Here is a 21,687-nt window from a genome sequence, read left to right on the forward strand (position 1 = left end):
CCAGGCCTCCCTGTCCATCACCAACTCCCGGAGTTCACTCAAACTCAGGTCCATCCAGTCAGTGATGACATCCAGCCATTTCATCCTCTGTCGTCCCCTTCTCCTCCGGCCCCCAATCCCTCCCAGCATCAGAGTCTTTTCCAATGAGTCAACTCTTCGCATGAGGTGGCCAAAGTACTGGAGTTTCAGCTTCAGCATCATACCTTCCAAAGAACACCCAGGGCTGATCTCCTTCAGAATGGACTGGTTGGATCTCCTTGCAGTCCAAGGGACTCTCAAGAGTCTTCTCCAACACCACAGTTCAAAAGCATCAATTATTCGGTGCTCAGCCTTCTTCACCGGAGAAGGCAATGGCAACCCACTCCAGTACTCTTGCCTGGAAAACCCCATGGATGGAGGAACCTGGTAGGCTCCAGTCCATGGGGTCGCTAGGAGTCGGACACAACTGAGCGACTTCACTTTCACTTTCACTTTCATGCATTGGAGAAGGAAATGGCAACCCACTCCAGTGTTCTTGCCTGGAGAATCCCAGGGATGGGGGAGCCTAGTGGGCTGCCATCTCTGGGGTCGCACAGAGTTGGACATGACTGAAGCGACTTAGCAGCAGCAGCAGCCTTCTTCACAGTCCAACTCTCACATCCATACATGACCACTGGAAAAACCATAGCCTTGACTAGACGGACCTTTGTTGGCAAAGTAATGTCTCTGCTTTTGAATATGCTATCTAGGTTGGTCATAACTTTTCTTCCAAAGAGTAAGCGTCTTTTAATTTCATGGCTGCAATCACCATCTGCAGTGATTTTGGAGCCCCAAAAAACAAAGTCTGACACTGTTTCCACTGTTTCCCCATCTATTTCCAATGAAGTGATGGGACTGGATGCCATGATCTTCGTTTTCTGAATGTTGAGCTTTAAGCCAACTTTTTCACTCTCCACTTTCACTTTCATCAAGAGGCTTTTTAGTTCTTCACTTTCTGCCATAAGGGTGGTGTCATCTGCCTATCTGAGGTTATTGACATTTCTCCCGGCAATCTTGATTCCAGCTTGTGCTTCATCCAGGCCAGCATTTTCTCATGATGTACTCTGCATATAAGTTAAATAAGCAGGGTGACAATATACAGCCTTGACTTACTCCTTGCCCTATTTGGAACCAGTCCATTGTTCCATGTCCATTTCTAACTGTTGCTTCCTGACCTACATACAGATTTCTCAGGAGGCAGGTAAGGTGGTCTGGTATTCCCATCTCTTTAAGAATTTTCCACAGTTTGTTGTGATCCACACAGTCAAAGGCTTTAGCATAGTCAAAGAAGCAGAAGTAGATGTTTTTCTGGAATTCTCTTGCTTTTTCTACATCCAGGAGAAAAAGCAATTCTAGCAACCTCACTATCTTATAATTGAACTCTGATGAGCTTGGCACTTGAGCAAAGGGAAATAGCCGCAATGAGAGTCCTTCCTTCTCACTTATATGCATAGCAATTGCAAAGCCCTGTGGATCAGGGCTTCCTAGCTGGCTACAATCCATAGGGTTGCAGAAGAGTTGGACACAACTGGAGCAACTTAGCACGAGGGGTTTGTTGTTTTCCCTTTACTCCTTGCTCTTTTTTCAGCAAGAAAATCTAAACAGAACCTTTCAAGACTTAGCTCCCAATACCCTTGGTTCTCAGACATCCGCAGGGCTCACCCTCAGATTCCTCTTACTTGTGATTGGCATTGAGATTCATTCATCCACTGATTCATTCAAGAATCCATTGATGTCATTTCAAGAATCCATTTCTGAGTTTCTGCTATGATAGGGCAAACATTGTGTAAGAACTTAACACACCAGGCAGATCCTTATTTTCACTGTGCCCACTTTAAGAGCTTTGTTCTGTGACCCCTAAATGGGAATAAGCCCTAGAAAAGGTTATCATTTTTCAATTACATTCACACAGTCAGGGGATAACTGTAATAAAAGACACTGTCAGGAGGCACAGAGCAGGGCACTCTCTTGTTCTATAGCTTTTCAATGTTTGTGCCTGGCTGGGGAGCTCCAAAAATTTCCACAAAGAACAGAAAATTGCATCTGTCCTGGTGGAATAGAATGTGGTCCAGCAGGTAGGCTTGAGACATTTAAATCGCTTATCCACCTAACACATAACCCTGGCCCTCCACCCTCACAAGGCATCAAAGGAAAGCAGCCGCCCCAACACTCGGCTTGGCAACCTAGGTGTGCTCTACCCTGAGCTATGGGGGTATGCCAGGAGAGAAAAAGCAGGATACAACTGCTGCAGTTAATCAGTGTACAGTTCCAGAGAGAGAAATAAGACTGCTGCACAGGGGAAAGTTGTATCCTACAGAACTGGGAGCCTGAAGACAAAGGATCTTTGTCTAATTTACTCTGCTGTTTCTGTTCCACGGCTGCAGTGGCTCCTTATTATCGTGAAATTAGGTAAATGGATTGACTCCACTTCTGCATCGGATGAAGGGTCATTTCGGAATACACATACCATCATAGTAAAAGCACTACCTGTGTCTCTTTAAGGACCCATCAACTCAGGCTTCTATTTATCTTCCATTATACATTTTGGATTCAATGCTGAGGATGATTTTTAAAACATCCATCTTACTAAAGTATATTGTTCCACTGTTTGGTCGCGGCTATTATATAAAAACAAGTCAAAAAAAAAAAAAATCACTAAGCCTCATCTCACAGGTGAGTGTGTGTCCTTCCTGGTGTGTGAGCATCAGAGATAGCAGATTTTTTTTTTTTCAAAGCAGCTTTATTGAGATGTAATTTACATACCATTAAATTCGCCCATTTAAAGTGTGCAATTCAATGGTTTTTAGTGTATTTACAGATTTGTGGAGCACACAATCTAACTTTAGAACATTTTCATCATCCCGCAAAGAGACCAGTAGACATTAAATGCTCACTCCCCGTTTCCCCTCCCCCAAGTCACTGGCAACCACTGGTTTACTTTCTCCTTATAGATTTGCCTTTTCTGTACATTTCATTTAAATGGGATCATACAACATATGGTCTCTTGTCTTTCACTTAGCATATGTTTTTGAGATTCATCTGTGTTGAGGCATGTACAGATAACAGATTTACCCATGAATATGTCTGTCGCTTAAAATAGTAACACTTTCATACCAGAAGCAATTTCCTTCTTTCTTCTTCACCAGAGGGACATTACTGCAGCCTGCTATGTCTTATTCTTGTTTCTCAAGTAGATTGGAAGCTAGTTATAGACAGCTTCTATCATTCATAATCTTATGCCTTTCTTCAGCTTCACTGTTTCCATGGGAAGGAAAACTCCATATTTAGTAAGGGCCAGTCAAACAAACTGAAATAGTCTTTCCTAAGTGTGTCTAATGCACACTTTGCTTTCTGGGTTTGCATTTTGAGAAATAGGCATGCTTGAATTGTCTGGCTGTGGTAACAAGTGTTTCCCTATGGAGTGGCCCTTTGAGCAAAAGGGCAGAATGCTCTCGTATTGCCAAAATCTAAGGCTGGTGAAGGGCAGACCCTCTGATGGAAACCTGTAACCTGGAGGAACCCCAAAGATGATCTGAGTGGGGAGAAAAATAGGCAACCACGTAATAGAAATCTTGTCCTTTTTCCTTTAAAGGCTGACCTGTTTTTCTCATCCCAGCAGTGTTATTTTCTGGTATTATAAGAAGTTGTCACCAAACACGCTTTTTGCTTTTGTTCGCCAGCTTGGGGTGATTAAATCATTTCAGGGAATGACAGCAGCCGCGTTGCTGCTCCCTTGGTGACAGCTTTTCCTGTAAAAGGTTTGTTGTTCCTTCTCTCTCTGCTCATTTCCATAAGATCTGGTGCTTCAGGACCCAAGGCTGCCTACAGACAAACACGTTCTGGGGAGAGGAGCCCAGGCAGGGAAACAAAGGCAGCAATCTGATTGAACACAGATGGCGGCTCTGCAAGCAGGCCTCCCTCTTGGGTCTCTTCCTCTCCACAGGTAGAACCCCTCCTCGCCCTGCCCTTTCCTTTTGGCCTTCTGGTCTGTTGCCGCGCAATGCAATTCAGAGCCCTCTGGGGGCGCACCTGAGGACCCAGCTAGTGCAAAGGCCCTGAACTCTGTGACCATTATGGGCTTCATCCGAAATCTGGGTTTGCTCAGTTGCAGCCGCGTAGACCCTCTTCCCGTGACAGGACACGGCTTCCAGGCCAATCTGACCTGGTTATTAGGGCCACTCTGTTAGTGACCGACTCACCTCACCTTTGGTCTCCCAGGGCCTTTCTGCCAACCCAGCAGGTCTTGAGGATGGGGTGGAGCTGAGTGCCTTCTGCATTAACAGTCCCATAGGCCTCTCAGGACATCTCTATCCCATTTGCCCAAATCCCTGTCCCCCTAGAGCCTTCTCCTCCCCTAGTAAATTGTGGCTTTATCCTCCCAGGCACTCAGGCCTTGAACCTCTCCTCTCTTTATTTCACACCCACTTCATTTGTCAGCAAACCCTGTGGGCACTACCTTCCAAAGACAGTGAGAATCCAGCCACTTCTCATCACTTCCACTGCTACCACCCTGTGTCCAAGGTGCCATCATCTCTCCCCTAGACAACATGCCAAGCACCCACCCACCTGAGGTTTTTACATGCTATTGGCTCTGTCCACAGATATCTCACCTCCCTCAGGTCTTTGCTCCAACATCACCGTCTCAGTGAAACCTTCCCTAAGCCCCAAAGTACCATTCCCAGTCCCTTCCCCCCATCCCCTGCATCTTTGTGCTTTATTTTTCTCTACAATAGTCACCATTCTTTTATGTACTATATATTTTATTTATTCATTCTCTATCCCCTAACCTTCCCCCACCCACATTAGACTCCTAAGTTCTAGAAGGGCAGGTGTTTTTTTCTGCTTTGTTTACTGCTATATCCCCAGTGCCTAAAGTTGGGCCTGGAATATAGTAGATGCTCAATGAAAATTAATGAATGAACGCTTTGGGACCAGTCATTATGAGCTATCTTTTCTATCAATTTCAATGATTGTACCGGTGCTTAGATAAACCTGTGGACAAGAAAGACATAGGACACAAAGGCCAGAGCAAGTGGTGAGTTCTATGTGAGGGACTGAAAAAGTCCTCTTCATAGGGAAGGGGATAAGCAGGCAGAAAAGTTGGGAGGGGAAGGCATTTGAGGCCAAGAAATCATGCACCAAGGCATACAAGCATGAAACAGCCTGGCACATTTGATGAACTGCAAATATTAGAGAGTGCAAAAAATAAATCCGCAGAGATAGGCAGGAGATAGATCATGGCAACTTAAAGGACACATTATTATTATACCCATTTTAGAGATGAAAAGTGGAGGGATGCAGTCATACAACTAATGTCAGATGTGAAACTGGGGCCATGATAATGGGAACCCACCAAAGGATTTGGAGCAGGTGACACAATCAGGTTTGCCTTCTATCCCATTGACAGCATAGAGGATGGATGAGGCAAGGTCTCTCTTTAGGGGAGAGAGGCTGGGGGCCTAAAATAGGAAGTGGCAGTGGGGGTGGAGAGGAAAGATGGCCTGTAATAGACACTGGATGTGGGGGTTTAGGAAAAAGAGGTGACTAGGAGTCCCAGATTTCTGGATGGGGTGGTAGGTGAACAGTGGCGCCATGCAGTAGGATAAGAAACAGAGAAAGCAGGACAATCTGAGGAAGGATGTAATGAGTTCAGCGTTTGAAAAATTTTTTTCCTAAAGTATAATATACATACAGAAGAGTATAAGTAAATGTACGCTCAATGAATTTTTACCACTAAACACACCTAAGTAGCCAGTGCTTGGATCAAGTAACAGACCTTGATCAGCCTCCCAGATACCCTCCCTGGGCTTCCTCCTTGCCACTCCCTGCCCCAAGTATAACCAGGACCCTAATGTCTAGTGGCATAGATGACTTTGGTACATTTAAAATGGATTCATATAGTATGTCCACTTCATCTGCCTTTCCACTCAGCATTGTTCGTGAGCAGTGGTCATATTGTGGCATGGAGTTGTAGGTCATCCATTTTCATTGCAGTAGTGTTCCACTGTATGAATCTACCATGTGTATCCATTCTACTCTTGATGGACATATGCGCGTTTCCAGTTTGGGGTTTTACAAATACTGCTAGTACAAATAATCTAGTATTAATACATAGTTTTGTTTGGCTTATTGGATATCTTCCCATTAATTATCTCTTGCTACCTAAAACTGGACCCAACCAAGTGCTGGCTAGGTCATAAAGCAACCTGAACTCCTATATGTTGCTGGTGGGGTATAAGTTGGTCTAATTTCTTTGAAAAAGTCTTTAGTAATTTGTACAAAGTCTGGACATATATGTGCCCTACAGCCCAGGAATTCCACTCAAGTATTTACCCACTAGAAATGCACACATATGTTCTCTGACAAACAAAAACATACATTATATTGTACAGGGAACTCTACTCAATACTCTGCAATGGTCTATATGGAAAAATAATCTTAAAAAAAAGTGGATCGATGTATATGTATAATGATTCACTTATCTGTATAGCAGAAACTAAGACAACATTGTAAATCAAGTATACCCCAATTAAAAAAAAAAAAAAGAAGAAGCCCTTGGCAACTTCCTTTGCCAGCTCAGGGTTTGCCCTCCTAACAAGATGATACTCCCTAGTGTTATACTGCTACCTGAGAGGGTCAATTCTGCCCATAGCAGGTGGACCAAGGAGTCTCTAGGAATGAGTCATCAATGGATAAGGCCCAGGAGAGACAGCAGTTTGTTGACCATAGCTGAGAGGTAGTGCTGAATTTGCTTAGGCTAAAAGATATGCCTCCTCGACTCCCCTTACAGCCTATGCATAACCCAGCAGGGGACTCATCATGTGCACAGTCCAGTGATCTGTCTTCTCCTGGGTCCTCAGGCCTCTTGTGGGCAGAGAGCAAGGCTTCCATTTCAGAAAGCACAGGCCCTGGAGCAGAGCCAGGCTCACAGTGAACACAAAAAAGTGGTGTGTGGAAGGATACATATTATTAAAGAAAGGCACAATTTGAAAAAAACTAGCTTTATAATTCTAATGAAAATGATGAGACCACTCCTTTACTCACAATCTGAAAGTTTTTGGTGGGCATCAGATTCAATTTTTAGACAGGAAGGTGGTTAAGGAAGGACTTTTATATCTACTACCTATACTTGGGTTTTGTTTGAGATTTTTATAATAGGTATGTGTTGCTTTTATAATCAGAAAAGAAGCAAAGGAATGTGTTTTGTTGAAAATGGAAAATGGAGCTTTGGTGCAGTAAACTAGCACTGTCTAATGGAACCTTGGGTGATGATGGAAATGTTATATATCTGCGCTGCCCAGTACAGGAGCCACTAAGTCACATGTGGCCAGCAAACACTTGAGATTTGGCTGGTATGACTGAGGAATTGAATTTTTAATTTTATTAATGAATTTAAATTCAAATAGCCACATGCAACTAGTGACTACTGCAATGGACAGTGCAGGTTTAAGCAATCAGCTTATGCTAACATAGACAAGCTCTTTTCCTATTAAATTGTGTATTCACTCTATTTATTCATACTTCTATAGAGATAGGTTAAATGTTAGCATTATGTTAAATTTTGCAGATTTTCAATTTTTCCACATCATTTATATGGTATTTATACTTTGATTATGGTTTGATATTTCCTGTAGATAATAAACAAAGCTAAAAAACTTTAAAAAAGATGATGTCCTAATTCTAAATCACCTAACTATGTCACAGGAGGTCTAGGAATCAACTCTTTAATAGCATATTGGGCAGACACTGGGAACCGTGATGATGAATGATAAGGAGTTAACAAGTAAAGGGAAAAACTCTCACTGACAATGTTAAATGGAATAAGAATGTCATAAACTTAAAACATTGTTTAGATGGGTTCTCAAATATGTTCTTAAAATGTGAAAGAAAAGAGAAGAAATTTACAGTAAAATGTTAATAGTGTTACCTTTGGTGGTATATATATATGTGTGTGTGTGTATATGTGTACATATATATATAGGTGCTTTTTTTTCTCTTTGCAACATTAATGTATTTTTCCAAAATTCTATAATGAACAAGATAATTACCATCATCTTTGTCTTTCTAGTTTACTGTCCCTAGTTTCTAAGCCTCTGTGGATGTTTTTCCAGGCACATATTTACTCACTTTGACTTCTTCCAGAAGGGGCCTTGTTAACTTTTTATGTGACTATTATCACTTTGCTTTTCCGTGTAACAAGTCATTTGTTGAATTTTCCTTTCTTGTTTTAACTTGATTTTTCCTCTCGTGTCCTTTTGCTCAGCCACACTGGGATTATCATCTACTGAGGTATGTTACAGTAAGAAGGCTGGAATTCATACGGATACTGTTTTTGAAGATTTTCGTAGCCAAAAACAATGTATAGGATTACCACTTCTTTAAAAATGTATTTTTAAACATATATTTTTTTCTGGTGGTGGAAATAGCATGTTTTATCTGGACAAAGTCCAAGACTGATTCAGATAAATGAGACAATGCAAGTGAACCAGGTCTTAAGTCAGATGGCAGAATCTTGAATTCAGTCCCTTTTAAAACTGGATCCCCAGAAGGGCCCTGCAGATGTGAGGAGCCTGACTGGAAGATCACTACAATGGGGTGGACACGGCTCTCTACATAGGTGTGTCTGTGAAGTTTTTAGCTGGTCATCCACAGTGACAAACATTTGTCTATTTAGACTCAAAGATGAGTGGTGACTGTGTGTGTTAAACTGGGTTCATAAGTCAGTTGCACTGCTGTAGAGTGAAAGCTGCCCTAGACAATAGGAACTGAATGAGTGAGGTTTGTGAATGCAAGCTTTTCCAGTAGTTCTGACCACAGTTGCCTTTGACTATGACTTTTCTGAAGTTCCTGCCCCCTGATTTCCCGCAGGATGAGGGTGAGGATCCCTGGTACCACAAAGCATGCAAGTGTGATTGCCAAGGAGGTACCAATGCCCTGTGGTCTGCAGGTTCCACCCCCTTGGACTGCATACCGGGTGAGTGTCTCCTCTCTTTGGGGCACCAGATCCTTGGCGTGTCCTTGGGAACACCCTGTTTCTCTTCGTTCTTTCAACTTTGATGAATTAAATCCCCTGAATGCCATAGTCGGGTTTTCACCAGTTGGCCTTTAAACTGCAAATTTCAATGGCCACTGCTTCAACAAATGGCACTGCTATCATTGTTCAGAACAGTTTGCTGGATCTCTACTTGACCTCTGTGAGATGGTAAGATGGGACCTAAATTTCACTGAAAGAGATAACAGAATTTACCTAAAATAAACTAATGATAGGCAGCAATTTTGAGAAGAGCACAGGCTTCTGAGCCAGAAGTACCAGGGTTGGAATCTTGGCTGCATCACTGTTTAACTCTGGGACTCCACTCTGGCCTTTCTCTGTCGAATGGAGGTGATACTACTATGCCCGGACACTTACTGCTCACCAAACAACCATGTGCCTCGCATTCTCAGCCCCTTCAGAGTCAGGTGGCCTCACAGGAGCGGTTCTAGCTGAAGGGAGCTGTGTCTTTTCTGAAATGGGGTCCATTTCCCTGCTGGATAAAGTGGTTTCTCCTTTCATCTGGGAGCCAGGGAGGTTAAATGTAGCAGAACCTCCTGCTGACCTCACCTGAGTGAAAAATCACTGTTTGTTGTGTTAAGCCTTTGAAATTTCTGTGACAATTTTTTCTGCAGCCTCTGCTGACTAATATGAATGCCTTCCTCTAAAGTAGGGGCCAGAAAACTTTGTCTGTACAGGACCTGGTGGTAATTATTTGTGGCTCTGAGCACTGCAGGGCCTCGACACCTCAGATAGAAAGCAGCCATAGGCAGTATGTAAATACATGAGCATGGCTGTGCTCCAATAAAACTTTATTTATAAAAACAGGCATGAAGCCACATTTAGCCCAAAGGCCAAAGTGTGTGGAACCTGCTCTACGGAGTATTTCTGAGGAATAAAATGGATGAAGCATTAAAGTGTCTTGTCCTGGACCTGGCAAACTGTAGCTCCTTTTCTTCCTGCCTCCTAAGAGCTCACATTCCGACTTTAAGTGGCCTAGCAAACATTTGCCAGGCTCAGTATTTACCACAGCTCCAAGTCTCTTTTGCTGAAACTGTCCTTGCCACCCCTTTCCAGGGTTATGCTGGAGCCCTGCCGTGTCATTCACTTTACATAATCGCCTAATAATAGCTCCAGGAGAGAGGTTTAGTGTGCAGTATGTGAACTTCTCTGCATTATTTCATTAAATTTGCATTAAAATAGCAAGTTGTGGGGAAAGGGGATCTACAAAGGCTTTTACTGCCTGCTTTCCTATTGACTAAAGGGGTAGGAATTGGTTTCTGAAGGAAGTCTCCTGGAAGGAAACAGTGGGGGCCTGGTAGCCAGGAAAGCAGTTAAGTGCTGATGAGTTCAGGGGCTTCTCCCTTGGGAAGGACATCCCACTGAGCTCCTGCAGCCCTTCTGTGCTGGGGTGATCTGCAGTCAAGACTGAGGCACTTTCCTTAATAAATCCGTTTAGAATTCAATTCCACCCTCTGTCATCATGTGCCTGTGATGTGCTGATGGGAAGACAAAAATGAACCGCTGTCTCTACCCTGAAGGAGTTTACCCTTTAGTGGAAACAAATGTTCCCTTCACTAGAGACGGGAGTCCTCCTGGAATTCCAGTCCAAGGAAGGTCTTTCTAAGAAGAAATTGAGAAGAGATTATTTATACGGATTAGTTTCATTGACCCCATCAACTGTGCAGCTGAGGAGGGCTGTGTGTCTGAGGAACATGAAGATGACCTGGGTGGTTCAGGCTCTCTCCCCTACACAGCTGCCATGAACTTGAAGTTCTGAAATCAGAAATTCTTTTAGCTTAAGTGTTTTCCTCACCCCACTGGGGTTTTTGTTTTTATTTTAGCAATACAGATATTCCCTGGAAAGAAAAAAACGCAATCTTAGTGTTACATGGTTGACTCATTTATGTGAACTGGCTTTTCCACAAAAGAGATGATTCGGGACAGGAGGACTGGCCACAACTTTCCAGAATTTACTTGCCCGTCAGTGCCTCAGATCCTCATTGGAACATCAAGAACATGGCCTTGTCTTTCTGGATCCTGAGATTGAGTGCTTCCACCAGAGCCCGCCTTACGACAGAAGGAGAGCCTAGAAAGCACAGGACAGGAGGGTCATTCAGAGCTGCCGGGAGGTGCTGGCAGGTGCACACTGGCTGTTACTGCCAGGGGGCCCTACCCACAGAGCAGAAGGTGACCAGCTGGCTGCATTGTGGCCTGCTAATCTCAGTTTAACGCTCTTATAGTAAAAGGTCTTTTTCAATGGTGAGCCAGGATTACCTCGTCACTCTGAGAGGGGGGAATAAGGTAGGGAAGGTATCAAAGTATAAGACATCCAATGACTCAATCCTTTACTTATATCCTAGATTTTATACTTCCATATTATATTCAAGTTTATACTCTATCCTTTTATAAACATTATTCTGTATTCCACTATATCATCACAGAGATTCAAGTCTAACACATGTGCATAATAATAGTCACATGTCTTTTGTCAAAAATGGCCCTGAACTCTCTTTGTGTTCCTTTATGTTAATATTCTTCATGTTTGCCTTTCATATGTCTACACATGGAAAAATTATCCACTGAGTAAGAAAGGCTAGTATGCTAAGCGTGCATAGCCTGAATTAGCAGTACATATGATGATGCCTTTACCCATCTAATGATCACAAGAGACACTTGTGCCACAGAAGATGCAGGTTTTTCCTTAAGAGTAAAATGAGTGCACAAACAGGCTTAATAGCTTATAGTAACCTCCATTGAGCAGAAAGCTTGGGACAGACATATTCTGTGTGTGTGTGAAGTGGATCGCTTTAATTCCTCTAGCAGCATTGTTCATGTTGCTTAATACTAGTTTAGACTCAATTGACAGTTTTTGATGAGACCAATGGGGAATTCTCTGGGCCAGTCAACTCCCACTGCCTCCCTGAGCTCCCTGCTTCCTATTCCTGCCATTATCTCTGCTTGTCCCCAGTGGCCACCCAAGATGAGGCAATGAAGTTTGTTTATCCCTCCATTCATCCATCCAACCAATATCTATTGAGTGCCTAGCACACACAGGCATTCTGCTCGGCTCAGGATAGAATGGTGAGCTAGACAGACCAGGAGAGCTGGAGGCAACATCTGGAGCCCCTACCGGCTCAGGGTGGGCAGGGGAAGTGGGAAGAGAGCCAAAGGATGAGAAGAGGTGGCCAGGTGAAGGCGAAAGGAGGAGCCAGGGAAAATAGTAAGAATGTGAGTGGACTGCCCTTCACTCCAGGGCACAAAGAGCAGGAGAAATGTTACATTTTCTATTTTTCCAATTTTTAGATAACTCTGGTTTGAGTCCTCTTTTATCATGGGCTGTGAGGAGTCTAAAGACAGGATTGTTGAAGGTCATGTCCCTCCTCCTTGGACTACATTCCCCTGCCCCCTGCCCCTCGGTGGCCTGCCAGGGTTGACTGGGGGCAGCTCTCTGCCTGACTGGCCCTCACAGGAGGGCAGACACCTTGTTGGTGGCCCTTCTCATTCTGAACCAAGCTTAATTTGGGGGGATTTTCCCAAGACTCCCTCAGAGGTGCTCAGGCCCCTATCACAAGTCCCCCCAGGCCCCAGCAAGGCTCAAAGCCCAAAGCCTCCAGCCACCTCATCTGGGAGAGTCACCTCATTCCTGTTGAGGCCTGGACCTTCTGAATCCAGGAGCCTGAGGGATGCTAGGCTGTCAACAGGCCTCTCCTGTCTCAAATCACATGCATGCACTTGTAAACATCTTACTCCTTTGTGAGGCAAGGAGAGTCCAAACCTTTAGAAATAGGAAGCTGACCTTCTCAGATGGATATAGGGAGGATGATGGGGGTAGAGAGGTGCTAGATTATTTCCGCTGGTGAGTTTTCACCATAAAAACAAACATATACAACTCAAGACATTAATATACTCTCACAAATTCACACTATTTACACCAGCACTAGCTGATTATTTTTGGCCAGGCAATAGAGGCTCTACACTCTACACTGTTTTAAACAATCCCAAATCAACTTTATGGAGGCAGGAACTACTGTTGTACCCATTTCACAGATGAGGAAACAGACCCATAGAGGTTGAGCAGCTTGCCTAAGCTCACTGAAGGGAGAGCGGGATCCCATCCTATGTCAAACTAGCTCTAAGTGGCATTCTTGAGCTTGGCTGCCCATTAAAATCACCTGCAGCTTTACCCCATGCCCAGGTCCTGCCCCAGAGTAAGGACAACAGAATTGCTGGTGGTATGGCCTGAACACCAGCACTTCTTAACTTTCCAGGTGATGTCCTGGTTGAGACCCATCACAGTCTCTACTTGGTGCATTGGGCCCAAACACTGGGGTTTCTGGGTTAGCAGATTGGTGGCTGGAGTCATGGAGCACTGGACAGGGGCAGGCTTGGGGCTTGGATGCTGAAGGACTTAGTTTTGGATAGATGAATGTGAAGCATCTTTAGGTCACCCAGATGGAACTGTTCACCTGGAAAATATCCAAGAGGCAGTGGGATGGAGCTTGGGGCCTGGGAGTCACTCTTTGGCTTTCAGACACCAGCTGAAGCCATGGGGATGGTGAGTTCATCTGCCCTGGAGAGTATGGGCAAGATCGATGTCAGGACAAGCCCTCACAGGCCTCCAAGGACATTGCCATTGGCCAGGTCGCTGCAGTATAACTAACTGTTAGATGGGCTAATTGGGAAGAGATGGCAAAAGAGATGTGAGGGGGGAAAATAGAGAAAGAGCCGAATGGCAAGAATAAAGCAATCAGGAGAGGTGGCCATGGCTTTTCCTTTCCCTCGGCCTCTCCCCTCTGAGCTGGTGGCCCCAGAGTAAGAAAAGGGAGGTTCAGGATGGAGGGGCCCTAGGGACATCCATGGTTAGAATTTAAGTGTTTCCAACTGAAACCTAGCTTTCTGATCCTGGGGCCTTGTCCCTCCTTTTGGTGGCTGGGCTCGTCTTCCAGGTCAGAGGGGAGGTGAGGAGGTGGATGAACCCCCAAGGCCACAGAGAGCAGGCCCCCTGAATCCTCCAGTCAGCAAAACACCTTCCTGGCAAACCAAGGTTTTCAAAGTGTGCTTTCAAAGTGTGTTCATTAAAAATGCGGCGGCTCTGGGGGTGGAATCCTGGAACCGGCATTCTTAACAAGCCCCTCTGATGATCTGACCACATAAGGCATGATAGAGTGGCCCAGAAAGCACTCCTATTCTCTCTCTCGACATCAATAGGCACCCCGAAGCTTTGAGTACTTGATAAACTACAAATGCTGTCATCGGATCCCCAGCTCCACTAAGCTGCAGCCACTGGTGGGCGTTGGCCCTATTCCTTTGGTACACTGGGTAGCAAGGCAGTTAAGCCACCTTGGCCAGAGGCCTAAAGCTGTCCTTTTGTCTTCAGCATCTGGGGCAGGGCAGGACTATCCCTACAGGCACTCCAGAGCCTCAGGATGTCATTCAAGCTTTTATATGCCTCATTCAATTTTGCTGATGTTTGAAAATTATCTGCTACAAAGACATAAGCACTCATTTTACTGTTGAAGGTGACAATGCCTTAGTAAATACACTCGGCTTTTTAATCTGAACTCACATTTACACATGGTGAGAAAGTAATTTGATCTGCCTTACTTGAAGTTTATCATTCACAACTGGAAAACTAGGAGAATGTATCTGCCTAAATTTATCGCTTGTTTTCTAAATAAATTCAGCTAGAATCTGGGTTTGGTTATAAATAAGAGACCCCCTAAATAGTGGCTTATTGAAATAGTTTTGCTTTGACTCACATGGTAAAAAACCAGGGGTAAGAAATAGCTTAAGGATATCAAGGCTGAGGTCTCTTCAGTTTTCTTGGCTTTATCATCATGGTGCAAGATGGCTACTGTTGTACCAGCCAACAGATCTTTCTTTTAGGCAAGAAAGAAAGAGGGGGCAAGCAAAATTTGATTGGCAATCACCAACAGATATCTTCTCCTATCTCATGGATCAGAAATTGTGTCATATGGTCAACTCTAACTGCAAAGGTGACCGGGAAATACAGATATATATAGATATATATATATACACACATATACAGCTGGCTACATTGCTGCACCCAACAAAATTAGCGTTTTTTAGTCAAAAAGAAAAGGAGAATAGATGCTGGGTTGGCAATTGGCAGTCTCTGACCAGGTAACTCAATGCTAAATATCAGAGGAAATACATGAGAAGCAGCAGAAAATTCATATATAAGCACCAGCTTCGTCTAGTCTTATTTGGAAAAAGCAGTTTCTTTCAAACGTTCCTATTCAACAGTCACTTAGACTCATTTCATTCCCCTCTCCTTTTTTCATTAGAATTTCATTAGACTAGTGAGAAAACTGCAATTTACAAGTAGGAAGTCAGTCTTAATATATAATTGCCCTTCTTGCCTCTCACCATTGTTTTGTTCCTATAGTTGGCATCATATGCTGCCTGAGGACAATTAGGGACTCTGATATCATCATGTGGGATGGCTAACCAGTGTTAATAAGGAAAATAGAGAGTATGGCATTTGAGTATGATATTTTGCTACAAATCTCTTAGTTTTTAGGCCTCTGAGTTTGTGGAGGATGTGAAGTATTTCTCAAAATTCCCCCCTACCCAAGAGGTACTTCCCTCTGCTTTTATGAATGTTGTGAGTCTCTATGACAATCCCTTTACTTCATCTTCACTCTCTTCTCACAAGAGCAGTGAAGAGAATGAAGACCCAGTCCTATCCACTGAGAACGGTGCTGACAAAGGGAAACATCTTCTACCTCACGAGAGGGTCTGATTTGTCATTTCAATCATGTCATGTTTGTTGAGTCTTGCCATGCGATCTGCGTGTTTCAATGTGCCTTGTTTTTCCTTTCCCAGAATGCCCATACCATAAGCCCCTGGGTTTCGAGTCAGGAGAGGTTACACCAGACCAGATCACCTGCTCCAACGTGGAGCAGTACGTGGGCTGGTATTCTTCCTGGACTGCCAACAAGGCCCGGCTCAACAGTCAAGGCTTTGGGTAAGCAGGGCATGCAACTTGGGTGATTATTTTTTCCATGTAATTTGAAAAAGTATGTCTCTGTGATAAATGAACGACATAGAATGCATTTATTTATTTAAGAAATATTGACTGAGTGCCTTCCATGCGCCAAGGACCATGGATATAGCAGTGAACAAGGTGGATGAGCTCCTGGCCTTTGGGAAGCACTCAATTTAGAGGGGGAGACTCTAAGCACACTGTCACACAACTGGCCATTTGCTAAGTGTGAGGAGTACTGTGGGGGAGATGAAGAAAGACCTATTTGATTTGAAACACCAGGAAAGGTTTTCTAAGGCAAAAATCTTTACCCTGAGAATTGCAGTTGGCCAGGTTGGGGGAACGTAGGAGAGAGGCACAGGGCACAGCAGATGCAAAGGCCCTGAGTTGGGAAGATTCCCTCAAGTGCCTAGACGGTGAGATAAGGCCAGAGAGGTAGGCAGCAGTCAGATGGTATGGGCCTTATAAGTCATGTTAAAGATTGTGGTCCTTACTTTAGGGATATTGGAAGAACCCTGAATGTGCATGAGTTAGAATACAGATTTGTGCTGCTGTAACAAACAGCCCCCAAATACAGAGACTTAATCAACATGAAGGTGATTAGGTAGTCTAGAATTGTTATGACAGCTGGATGGTATCAGGGACCCAAACTCATTCTACCTTGTTCTCTCCTCCTTAATATGAAGTTTCCATCTTGGGGCCCAAGATTGCTGCTCTAGATTCCACTGCCATATCCACAGTCTAGTCAGTAGGGAAAGAAGAGCACGGTGCAGACACTTTTCCTTTAAGGATATATACACAATCCTACTGGCCACTGCTGCTCACATCTCATTGATCAGAATTTGTTCAGATTGTCCCATCCAGCTGCAAAGGAGACTGGGAAATGTGATCTTAGCTGAGTGGCCACTCGTTTGCAGAAAACTCAGGGGTTCCATTACTAAAGGAAGATGGGTAGAGGAAATGGGGAGACAACCGGCAGACTCTACCAGAGAAAGATTTAAAGTTGGGGAGTATTACAATCGGATTTATGTTTCAATTAAAAATTTCTGGCTCTTACGGGAAGAATGGTTTAATGTGCAGTATGGGTTGGGGGTGAGGTGGGGAGAGGAATCCAGAGAGACTAGTTAAATAAGCTATGCCAGCTGTCCATGCAAGAACTGAAGGTGACATGGGCTAGCGTGGTGGCAGTGAAATGACTTTGAGGAACATTTGGAGATAGAGCCAAGAGATGGATTAGATGGTTGAGGTGACAGAGAGGAAAGGGTAGCATTCAGAGAGATGAACACTGGAAGGAGAGGCTGGGGTTAGGATAATTAAGAGCTCTTTTTAGACATGTTTTGAGATGCTGTATAGTATCCAGGAGAAGTTGAATAGCTGACAATTGATTTTTGGGATTTGAAATTTAGGAAAGGTCTGGGATGTACCTAAAAAGTCAGGAGCCACCCAAGGAGCAAGTCCAGAATTAGAAGAGAAGGCAGCCAAGGGCTGAGAGTCCTGAGAAGCTAAATCAATGTGTGCACACATGCACAAGCATACCATAAAGGAAACTATAGGTTTCCACAAATTATGAGGGATATAACTAAAAAATAAATCAGTTCCCTCATTGGTTGGTTTGCTTTACAATTGTGAGAAGGCCTTCCAGAGCCACTTGGTTTTATGTTCTGTGCACCGTGCCTACCATGGTATGAGTGACAGCACCTGAAGGAGACACAGATAAGGTATGAAGAGATGGAATTAAAGAGAAAAAAGAAAACTTATGGAGAAAGGACATCAGGAGAGACTAAAGAAAAAGGAAGGGGGCTAGTGGGTGAAATGACCACGTATTTGCATGTTTTGAAGAAATACATGCTCAACCACACCCCAAAGATGATTTTAGCTACACTTGAAGGCATTTCTTTGACAAATTATCTGAATCTGGCAATTCTTTCTTGGGCGGTGGAGGTGCAGGGAGAGAGAAACTACAGAAGGATCAGAGGCCAGATATTTCTTGAGGACAAGCCTCTGGGTGCTTAACAGATTGCAGCCCAGGCTGCCTGACCTTTGTGGGTGCTCTGCAGGTGCTGGTGTCCCCTCAAAAGACAGTGCCTCCCAGCTCTTCGGAGGTGCTCGTGGGGTAAGGCTCCTGGTGACTTGCTGTGTCCATGCAGGTGCGCTTGGCTCTCCAAGTTCCAGGACAGCAGCCAGTGGTTACAGATAGATCTGAAGGAGGTCAAGGTGATTTCGGGGATCCTCACCCAGGGGCGCTGTGACATCGATGAGTGGATGACCAAGTACAGTGTGCAGTACAGGACCGATGAGAGCCTGAACTGGATTTACTATAAAGACCAGACCGGAAACAACCGGGTATGTCGGGCTTACCCCAAACCACCTTCCACACAGCCCCTCTGGGAATTCCCTCCCATCCATCTCTGTGTTTCTGTCGTCACGCTCTGTCAGAACTCTGCCCCCACAGCATGGTGAGTCATCCATGCTTCCTCCCCACCACACAATCTGCTCTCTGATGGCGATATCAATGCAGGTGTCTTTTCTTGTACCCCTCATGCCTAGCAGTTTGTCTACCAATGAGTGCCATCATATGTGCAAAAGAAATCTTTGTCTGAATTCTCGCATCAGCACAGAGATGCTTAAATAATCAAGACTGGCCATTTGGATGCTTCCAAATTCATTGGACCTTGAACACTTTGCTGCATGGGTTTCCTTGATCTACTACTGATGTGGCTAGGTCCTCGTCCCTTTATGTATCAATGGATATGGCTCCTCCTAACTGTTGACTGAGATAATCTCAACAAGTTACCCACTAAACCATGTAAATGGTTAAAAGGACTCTAGCTGAGAAGAAATAGAATCACTCAAACCTTTGAGCAACTTTATATCCTACTAATCTCTGAGGGCTGAGACCCAAGTCTTATTCAACACAGACTGAACACAGTAGGCTCTTGAGTTTATATATTATATATATATATATATATCAGTGAAGTTGCTCAGTCGTGTCCGACTCTTTGTAATCCCATGGACTGTAGCCTACCAGGTTCCTCCATCCATGGAATTTTCCAGGCAAGAGTACTGGAGTGGGTTGCCATTTCCTTCTCCAGGGGATCTTCCTGACTCAGGGATCGAACCCAGGCCTCCCACATTGCAGGCAGACGCTTTACTGTCTGAGCTACCAGGGAAGCTAAATGAAAGTGAAAGTTGCTCAGTTGTGTCTGACTCTTTGCGACCCCATGAACTATACAGTCCATGGAGTTCTCCACTCCAGAGTATTGGAGTGGGTAGCCTTTCCCTTCTCCAGAGGATCTTCTCAACCCAGGGATCAAACCCAGACCTCCCGCATTACAGGTGGATTCTTTACCAGCTGAGCCAGCAGGGAAGCCCTATATACACACACACACATATATATAGTCAATATTTTGCATATATATAAAATGCTATCTGCAGTGAAATAAAAACTCGCCAGCTGTTTGGAAAAGTTAATTGCCTTTCTGCCTGAGAGTGAGGCCTCCCCAGCTAATTCAGACATTTCATCAGGTTAAGCAGACATGTGTAGCTGAACATCAGAAGGCTCTGTACTCTCTGATGACAATTTGTACAGCAAAACATTCATGAGTTGAGATTTCAAGGAGTTTGAACACAATAGGAAAAACCATCTCGATACTTGGACATTGTATTTCATTTTTGTTCTTATTAGTTGGCTTTTCAAAAAGATAGGCAAATTCTTTTTCAAGCTCTGTGTTTCTGAAGGCCTTGATGGTTCTTTGCAAAGAAGTGCTCCACTCTGGCAGCTGTGTGGAGTGGGCCTGTTCTGTCCTCCCTCTTCACTAGGCTCCTGACTTAAATAGGTTCAAGGGCAAACAGCTTAGAGAAGAGGGTGTGGGGTGTTGCTATTGGGAAGAAATAAAGTCAAGATCATGGCAGCTGAAGTCCTTCTTGGTTTGTGTATGGATGAGGTCAATGTGGCAGCCAAATTTTTTATAGGAGATAATCCCAGAAGGAAATGAAATGTTCTAGTGTCATGGGGCAGAGCATTAGGACTCTGGAAAGAGTGCAAAGAAGTTTCTTTGAAAATATAGGCAAATAGTGACCGTGTCCTATGTTATAGCTACCGCATTATGCTATGTTACATTCCCCAAAACAGGAAGCAACCCCTTTTTCTATTTTGGGCACTGCTCTCCCACTTTGAGAATCTTCTCTCTAGTTTTTATGTCTTTTTCTTTTTTAAAAACACTTTTTTTTCCCAAGTCTAAAAAGTACTTGCCATTTGTATCGATGCAGACACACAGTTAAGCTTTGGCTCACAACTTCAGAGCCAGTTCACAAGTTTTCACTTGAGCCCCACTGTGGATACCTTTGGAACATGGGAACGTTCCTCTTTTAAGCACAATGTGGTCCTTTTCAAAATTCTTGTCAAAATGCAAAGGATTAAATCACAAAATTGGTGATGTGAATAAAGAGGCATTTTCTATCAGCACCATCCAATAGCACTTTCTGCAATGAAGGAAATGTTATCTGCAGTATCCAACATGGCAGCAACTGATGACATACAGTACTGAGCACTTGAATAGCAAGCAGCTAGTGTGACTGAAGATGTGTTGTTACCTAATATTAATTCATTTCTGTTGATGCCTGGAGCATGTAGGTGCTGACAAACATTCAAGGTCAGATTTTGGAGGATATCAGCAAATTCTCTACCTTTTAAGCACTGAGACTTTCCATAGTGAAAAGTTGGAGCCAAAATCCAGACAGGAAACGTCTTCCTTTTCTCTCCTCTGCTGTGATGGTGATAGCATTTCCTTCCTCTTTAGGTTTTCTATGGAAATTCGGACCGAACCTCCACAGTTCAGAACCTGCTGCGGCCCCCCATCATCTCCCGCTTCATCCGGCTCATCCCGCTAGGCTGGCATGTCCGCATTGCCATCCGGATGGAGCTGCTGGAGTGCGTCAGCAAGTGTGCCTGATGCTGCCTCGGCTCATACCTGCAGTGGGTGAAGGGTGCAGAGTGGCCCATGGGGGAACGCTGACTTATCACTGTGACCAACAGGGCTGGATTTTACAGGCTCTTTTCAGTGCAGGGCTGGGCAGAGAATACTATCTTTTTTGCATAGTTTCCAATTTCAGTGAGAGAAAATGAAAATGAACGTATTTCCCATTCAGGGTCAAAGAAAATAAGAACAAAGACAATGTCTCTGAAAACAATTTTCATGCAGAAAGCCTAAGTAGCAGGAGTAATTTGCTGCTCTGGGGGTGTTGTTTTTGTTTTTGTTTTTAGTCTCTGACGAAGTGAAAGGTGCAGTTGCAGGGGAATGCAAAGCAGCCCTGATAATTTGAAAATTCTTTTTCTTTACCACGCTCAAAACAGGAACATACTGTTTTATAAAGCCTCTCTTTGAACACAAAAGGGGAGCAAGCTTGTGGTTTCTCCTAGGTTTTCATTAAATTATGGTCTTTTAGGACTTTAGAGCATTGGGTATGGAGTTTGGGGGATTGGGTGGTGCAGATGAGTCTGGTAGATGGGAGTTGGTGTCCCAGTCTTCTGAGAGCCTTGCATGACCGAACACCCCAGAGGTAGGAAGGTCTCCCATGCTCTGAGCTTTCACCTCCTATGCCCAACCCTGCACGCAGTGGCAGGGGA

General features: G+C 44.1%; 1 protein-coding gene across 1 annotated transcript in view; it reads left to right on the forward strand.

Annotated features, from left to right (window-relative positions):
* RS1 (retinoschisin 1) overlaps nucleotides 1-21,013 on the forward strand; it is a 29,097-nt gene extending 8,084 nt beyond the window's left edge. Inside the window, exons 2-6 of the mRNA XM_052662779.1 lie at nucleotides 8,282-8,307; nucleotides 8,887-8,992; nucleotides 15,902-16,043; nucleotides 18,209-18,404; nucleotides 20,861-21,013. Of these exons, the coding sequence (XP_052518739.1) occupies nucleotides 8,282-8,307; nucleotides 8,887-8,992; nucleotides 15,902-16,043; nucleotides 18,209-18,404; nucleotides 20,861-21,013 (623 nt within the window). The remainder of the gene's footprint in view (nucleotides 1-8,281; nucleotides 8,308-8,886; nucleotides 8,993-15,901; nucleotides 16,044-18,208; nucleotides 18,405-20,860) is intronic.
* The last annotated feature ends 674 nt before the right edge of the window (nucleotides 21,014-21,687 follow it).

This window comes from Budorcas taxicolor, chromosome X (assembly GCF_023091745.1).
Source record: "Budorcas taxicolor isolate Tak-1 chromosome X, Takin1.1, whole genome shotgun sequence".
In the NCBI taxonomy this organism is placed as follows: Eukaryota; Metazoa; Chordata; class Mammalia; order Artiodactyla; family Bovidae; genus Budorcas; species Budorcas taxicolor.